This window comes from Populus euphratica, unplaced genomic scaffold (genome assembly GCF_000495115.2).
Source record: "Populus euphratica unplaced genomic scaffold, PopEup_1.0 scaffold1955.1, whole genome shotgun sequence".
Taxonomy (NCBI): Eukaryota; Viridiplantae; Streptophyta; class Magnoliopsida; order Malpighiales; family Salicaceae; genus Populus; species Populus euphratica.
Genome location: NW_011501816.1, coordinates 1 through 7527, shown reverse-complemented (window position 1 = coordinate 7527; position 7527 = coordinate 1). Strand labels below are relative to the sequence as shown.

Here is a 7527-nt window from a genome sequence, read left to right as displayed (position 1 = left end):
ACTCTTTCCAAGAATTTAGCAAGAAGCTGCACTTATTTATAGGTTTGAGTTATTCCTCTTCCTAATCAGACTTGGATTCTTAAATAAGAAAAGAAAAGTTTGCCTATTTGACTGGTAAAAAGAAACCTTGCAAGCTTCACATTGTAGATTTTAAAATTTTGATTAGTTTGTAGCTTTTCCTGCATTTTGCTCTAGTTTTTCTTGGTATTGCACTGACCCAGCTCTAGTTTTTCTTGGTATTGCACTGACCCACATAGTTGTCGATGTACCTTTGATGCTTTTAGGTTAGAGTCTTCTACTTGTTGTCTTTGCTTTTTTTGGATGTGGAACAAGTTGTAGGGGACAATTTTGTAGGTTTTTTTTGGACTTGCTGTTTACTCAAATCAGGATGCACAATACTGTCTTTGTATCATTGCCTGTTGTTTTGACGGCTTCAGTGGCTGCCTCTCCTTTGCAGTGCAGAAATTTCCACATGAGTTGCTGGATGATCAATTAGCCATGCAATCTCACACTGTAACTCATCCTGCTTGTACCTGGTTAAGATTCTTCTATAGAATCTCATGTGAGAACATAGTGGAGTAACCATGATCTGATGCCATGGATGTAGGGCAATTCTACAGGAATATTTGTAGTTGGTTGCTTATTAAGTTAGGTTGTAGAATTGAAAATAAAGATATGGAAAATAATAATTTAACAAAAAACAGAAATAAACTTTGGGCCTCCCACTAAAGGGTTTAGGATTCCCTCCTGGATTGAAATCCTCATACACTTCATTTAGCAAAAAGCTTCACTTTATTCAACATAAATCTGTCATGCTAAAATCAAAACGCTTCAATTATATTTATATGCTTGATTTACTGCTGTTCCTAATTAGACTTGGATTCTTAAATAAGAAACGCAAGTATTCCTATTTGACTAGTTAAGAGAAACCAAACTTTACAGTTTGGTAGAAAAAATTTCTAGGAAAGAAGAAAATGCATTTTCTAATTGAAAACTGTTTTCTTAAAAATGTGTATTTTCTAATTCTCCAATTCTCTATAAAACTGGAAAGCATAAACATAAGTGTTATCCAAATCCTCCACTGTAGAAACTAAGGGCCTTCTTTGGTTCGCCTAGTTTTTTTGTGGCCATTCCTTTTATTATTTTCAATTTAACCAAACAAGGCAAAGCAAACACTACCTAAATCTTCTAATTAAAGGTACTCTGTATTCCTAAATAGCTAGCAAATATCCTCCTCGCAGGAAATTTCTTGAAATTACAAATCTGCCTTTCTCAATTTACTATGCTGCATCATCTAATTCACCAAATGAAACCTATATGTACGAATTTTATATGTGAGAAAATCTTTCTTTCAGGTCATTGCTGCAATGGGTGGTTTTGCATACCTTATGGACAAAGATGGGACCTTTAGGAATTCGTTTAGTGATGGATGGGATCGTATACTGTCCAAGCATCCTATACCATTTTATTATTGCATAGGTAATGCTCGTGGTTTCACAGTTTTTTTTTTGTTTTTTTGCTATTTAACTTGTAATTAACTCCAACTACTTCAGAGGATGAAGTGTCTAGTATCAAATTTTTAATCTGAATCTCAGTGCTGACATGTATTGATTTAAATGCTATTTAAGCAGCATCTTTCAATTTCAATAATTTTAAAGCATTTATATTTTATTTGATATCCAAGGTTATAAAAATGAAATATACATAGATCGCTGGGAGGACAGATTTTATGAGTAGAAATATACTCTTTAGTTAAGAATTCTGATTGCTCTTGCTGCTGAAGTTTGATTTTGGTTTTTTAAGTTTAGTGCTCTGAGTTTCATTTGCTGCATTGATATCCAGGGTATTGGCTACTTCTAACCATTTTTGTCAGTGCTTTGTGTACATAAATTGTAACAGGAGTACTGGCCTTCTTTGTGCTTCTTGGGTTTTTTGGCGTCATATTACATTGTTCCTCCCTCAATACTAATGATCCAAGGATGGCTGGCTGCCAGAACTGCTGTTATGGATGGGGAATTCTAGACTGTTTCCCTGCTTCCATGGAGGCATGCTTTGCACTGGTTGTGGTTTTTGTCATCCTCTTTGCCATTCTGGGAATCGCTTATGGCTTCCTTGCTGCCACAATGGCCATTCAAAAAATTTGGCAGAGGCATTACCACATCCTCATTAAGAGGGAGCTTACAAAGGTAAGCTCTGAATCCTTGCTGTGTGCTTCTGCTCCATTCCTGCCTCAATTGGTTGTCAGAATCAAGTGTGGTAAGATCTTAAAAGGGCTTAACTGTCTTCTTCAACTGCTCTAAAATTTTGTAGGAGTACATAGTGGAGGATCTACATGGCTCTTATTCTCCAGCGAAATTGGACTCTGAGCATGAAGAACGTCTGAAAATGGTTAAACTTTTATAATGACGAGGAGAGGAAATTTATAAAACATATGGAATGAATCTAATCAAACAGGGGTTACAAGCTACATCGTGTGTCTGGAAAGAAAAAAATAATAAAAAAGCTACCCTATAACATGTATTTGTTCCCTAAAACTTGAACAAAGCTAGAAAAGAGCATATAGTTGCAGCTCACTCCAAACGCTGAGAGTTGTGCAAAGCTGACTGGAGGTCACCCACCATTATATGCTTGGACTTACATTTGTGCTTTTTCAGCCTTTGTCGAACAATTGAATGACATGAATTCGTCTTTTCTTTGTGTTATATAAATATGCATGGATTCCTGAAGGGATTAAACCCCTTTTCTTACTGAAATGACAGTTCTGTCTATGTGGGTTCTGTGTGCTCGAACAAATGGCTGTGGTGGGGGGTTGTCATCTTGAAGTTGTTACTTAATTCATTGAACAGGCATGATCTGGATTCCCTATGGTTATCCGTCCGATATGTGGAAAGTAATTAGAAAGAGATTTATTAAGAGTCATAATACCGCAAGTTGGGATTCGCCGTAAACAACCACCCGAACGTTTCAGAATTTTAACCCAAGTCAGGGCTGAACTATGAAGGATTTTTGACAGAATTGAAGAGGTCAAATTATGGGACACAAGCAGAACAGACCTGCCGGGCGGGCCGGAACTTTGAAATCGGAAAATCTGACGTTGTTGACGGAATCCATTTTAATTGGTTACCAGCACAGTTCCTACGACTATATTTTATACACAGCACAACTGCCATGTTTGTGACTACACGGAAATGCAAGGGTGTGTCGATGTGCAGTTCTACGGCGTAGTAGTGGTGAATTAGACAATAAAGACCTATCATTTGACATGTTTGGACATGTTTGTTGACACTGATATAATTAAAAAATTAATATTTTTTTTTAAATACAAGAATATTGAAATAATAAATAACTTAGTAAGATCAATCAGATCATAAAAAAATTAATTATATAAATTATAAACAATAATAATACAACAATAACAACAATAACAATAGTAGTAGTAGTAGTAGTACAAGAAGAAGAAAAACTTGATAAGAACTCTAAGATAGAAGATCAATGTAAGGATTAAACAATAATAACAATAAATTTTAAGGTTAGAGGATCCACTAATAATATTTTAAATAAGTTTAGTATAAACTCTTATTATTCAATTGGAAACCACACACAAAGGAGGTTCTAATTGGATTATGAATTGTTAACATAATTACATTAGTTATCTTATTCGAATAATGCTAATACTTGTAAATATTATCAGATATTCATAATTATAACTTATGTTAACAACAAATCAAATTCCTTTCATAGCACAAGTGTAGGCTCTACTATACGGTTGAGCTATAAAAGTCCAAAGTATTTGTTATACCAAGTGTTATACAACATAAATCTAGATTAACCATTTAAGAAGCAAAGTATTAAGAATGAACAAGATAATAAATACAAAATATGTTAGTATCAAACATTAAAATCCATGTTAAGTTTACACTATACCTATTCTTACACCATTAGTGTAACCTTTTCACCATAATATAATAAACTTAGTTAAACATAATGAAATAGAGAAACATAAATAGACAAGATAAGAACATAAATAAGATAAAAGTTAACTAAGTAAAGGAAAGGAAAGGAAAGGTATAAACAAGATATTAATAAAAGCAAAACTTAAGCATTACAAAAATACAAAGAGAGAAAGCAAGAGCATGATCTTGATTTGGAAACCAAGATACCTAAATGCATGGCAAATGCCTTCTTTTATAGGCCAAAACTGAGAACTATTGATTTGATGACTAATTGATATGTGGGTGGCCAACTCTTGACTTGGTGACAATCCTTTTCTTCTTTTGTCTGAATAAAATATCATTAATAATGTCATAATTTGAACCAGACTTCCACATGAACATTCTATGAAATTATTTCAAGGAAAAAAGTTGAGGTCATTTGGATTTCTATAACTCAAGATATAGGTTGAACACTGAATAGTGTCTAGGCTGTAGGAAAGATTCTGATTTCTTCGTTGTTGCTACAATTTGGACTTGAAAACGGCCTTTTTAAAACCAGAACTCTACATAAAAGTTGTAGGTCTTTGTCTTACCTTTCTATCCATATAAAGTAAACTTAAATTTTAGATCTACAGCTCCAGATATGACCCAATTACCGAACAGTGTTCCAATTTGGACTGCATCAGCATCTCTTTTCTAAGTTTGACCATTTCTTTATCCTTTCAATTTTAGTACTTAAATACATCAATCAATCCTTTTATTTATATGATAGGCTTGCATTTAAAATGAATATTTATCATAAATTAAAGGTATATTATATTATCAGATATATTATTATAAAACATATTTTAGTTAAGGAGTTATTGATACTTCAAGTGCAAAATGATGATATAAAACCTTGATAAAAATACACTTGTAAATACTAATCAATCCTCCAATCAGCTTATTACTTGATTAGTACTTAATAGGGACTAGTAATAAGCTGGTTGGGGGGTGTGATTAGTACTTAAAAGTGTATTTTTATCAAGGTTTTATATCATCATTTTGCACTTGAAGTATCAATAACTCCTTAACTAGAGCATGTTTTATAATAATATATCTAATAATATAAGATACCTTTAATTTATGGTAAATGTACATTTTAAATGCAGGCCTATCACATAAATGAAAGGATTGATTGATGAATTTAAGAACTGAAATTGAAAGGATAAAGAGATGGCCAAACTTAGAAAAGAGATGTCGCTGCAATCCAAACCGGAACACTGTTTGGTAATTGGGTCATATCTCGAGCTCTAGATCTCAGATGTAGGTCTACTTTATATGGATGGAAAGGTAAGACATAGACCTACAACTTTCATAAGGAGCCCAAGAACTAAAAATGTCATTTTCAAGTCCAAAATGTAGCAACAACAAAGAAGTATGAATCTATCTTCCAGCCCGAGCACTGTTCAGTGTTTGGCCCATATCTAGAGTTCTAGAAGTCCAAATGAGCTGAATTTTTTACACAAGAAAGCTGAGACAATTTCCTACAACTTTGATGTTTTCGAGTGGCTCTAAATGTGATGTTATCAATAACGTTGTGGGCAGACAAGAGAAGATAAGGATTGTCACCAAGTCAAAAGTTGGCACTCACTCATCAATTAGTCATCAAATCAATAGTTCCTAATTTTGGCCTATAAAAGGAGGCATTTGCCACGCATTTAGGCATCTTAGTCTCCAGATCAAGATCATGCTCTTGCTTTCTTTCTTTATATTTTTTGTAATGTTTATGCTTTGTGATTGTGCATCAAAAGTGTCATTAAGTCTCTTATTTTACATATGTATTTATTGTTTTTATTTGGTTGTTTTTATAATAATTGATGTGTTTTTTAGTAATGAAGTTTGTTTTAATGTTTCGATAGGTTTTTGAAGCTTAAATGAATTAATTCACAAAATTCAACGTCGGAATTCAGAATAAAGAATTGAAGAGACATTTAGTTGAAGATTGAAGCAAATCTTGGTTCAAATAAGTGCTCCAAATTTGTCCCAAAAATCAATTCTATTCCAATTCTAGAAAAGAATATCATATGATTTATTTCAAGCCCAAACTTGCCTTATGTTGTGTGCAAACTTCAACCATTAAACACTCAAGGTTTCAATGTCAATCTTAGCCCAAATAATAAGTACATTTGTATACTTATTTGATGCTCAAATTCAGCCCCAAATCAGCCCTAAATCAACCCCAAATCAACCTTCAAATCAACCCAAACACAATCCATGATCTTACATGTCCACACAACAAATAACAATTGATTTATTTTGGGCAATCCATTGATCCAAGAAGGCAAGCACATGGATGAAAAGCTGGAGGGGATATTTTAACATTATTTTGGGTCAAAAAGAAGAAGGAGACACCTCATAAATGAGGAAGAAAAACGTGCACCAAAGTAGTTGTAAAGCTGTCTTGATTTGATTTTTTAGAACACCTTTCGGTGTTTTTCCCATAACTTTTGACTCAGGTGTCCAAATGAGCTGTTCCTTAATGATCTGGAAAGGTGACAGAATTTCCTATAAATATGTCTCTAATAGACTTCTCCAAACAAAGCTTCTAAAGGGGTCTAATTGCTGTCCAAAGTTAGAGTCAGATTTGTGTCCGAATTTTTTCTGAAATTGTATTGTGTTCTTCTTTATAGATTTCGGTTCTTTAATTTGTAAAACTTATTATTTCAGTTGGATTCAAGTTCTTTCATGTTTATTGAAGTGTTCTTATATATAATCATGGTTGGCTAAACTCTTTCTTGGATCCAAATCAAGGATAATGGTGATTGAGGTGAGTTCTTTAGGATATGAATGAATCTTAATGTTTATCTTCTTATTTTCTTCATGAATGATTTATTATTGTAAAGAAATTTTAGAAATCATTTAGGTAATGTTATAATCTTGAATTTTTATGCACAAACTTTAGTTTTGGTATAGAGATTGCTTGATTCAATGTCTTACTTAATATGAAAGTACTTGTTCATTCTTAAGCAATAATCAATCTTCATCTTTTTAAATTTGATTGTAATATCTTCCGATCTAATATCACCATCGTTGATATTAGGTTGAGTTATCTTATATATGTTGAAGAAATCATCAATACATCACCATTAAAATTGATTTGGACCAAGGCTTACTTTTTCTTGTCATTTAAAATCTATTTACACTTTTCTATCTTTGAAAACAAATCCATCAATTATTTTCAATCAAGTTATTGTTAATTTAATTTCTCTTGAGTTTTTTTTGTTACCTAGCTTAATTTCCAGATCTAGCTCTCTGTGGATATGACCTCGATCTTACCAAGTTAATTGCTACATCGCACACTCGTGCACTTGCGAGTTAAAACAAGCCGATCATAAAAAGCGGTCAAGTAATTTTGGCGCCGTTGTCGGGGAGCTAGCAAGCAAAGGTAACAAATTTAGATTTGATTATTGGAAAACTAAAAAAAGATCATATAAAAAAAATTTAATTGGCTGGTTTTACTACCTCAAAAAAAATAATTAAAAAAACAAATCAAGTGGCTGGTTTTACCGCCTAAAAAAAAAATTTGACCTTAACGTTTCGGATATTGGACTGT

The 7527-nt window shown here is 32.9% G+C and overlaps 1 protein-coding gene across 1 annotated transcript in view; it reads left to right on the top strand.

Annotated features, from left to right (window-relative positions):
- Positions 1-2753, top strand: part of LOC105118466 (uncharacterized) — a 4304-nt gene extending 1551 nt beyond the window's left edge. Inside the window, exons 4-6 of the mRNA XM_011016435.1 lie at positions 1356-1479; positions 1900-2186; positions 2311-2753. Coding sequence (XP_011014737.1) covers positions 1356-1479; positions 1900-2186; positions 2311-2403 — 504 coding nt within the window. The 3' untranslated portion in view covers positions 2404-2753. The remainder of the gene's footprint in view (positions 1-1355; positions 1480-1899; positions 2187-2310) is intronic.
- Positions 2754-7527: the final 4774 nt, after the last annotated feature.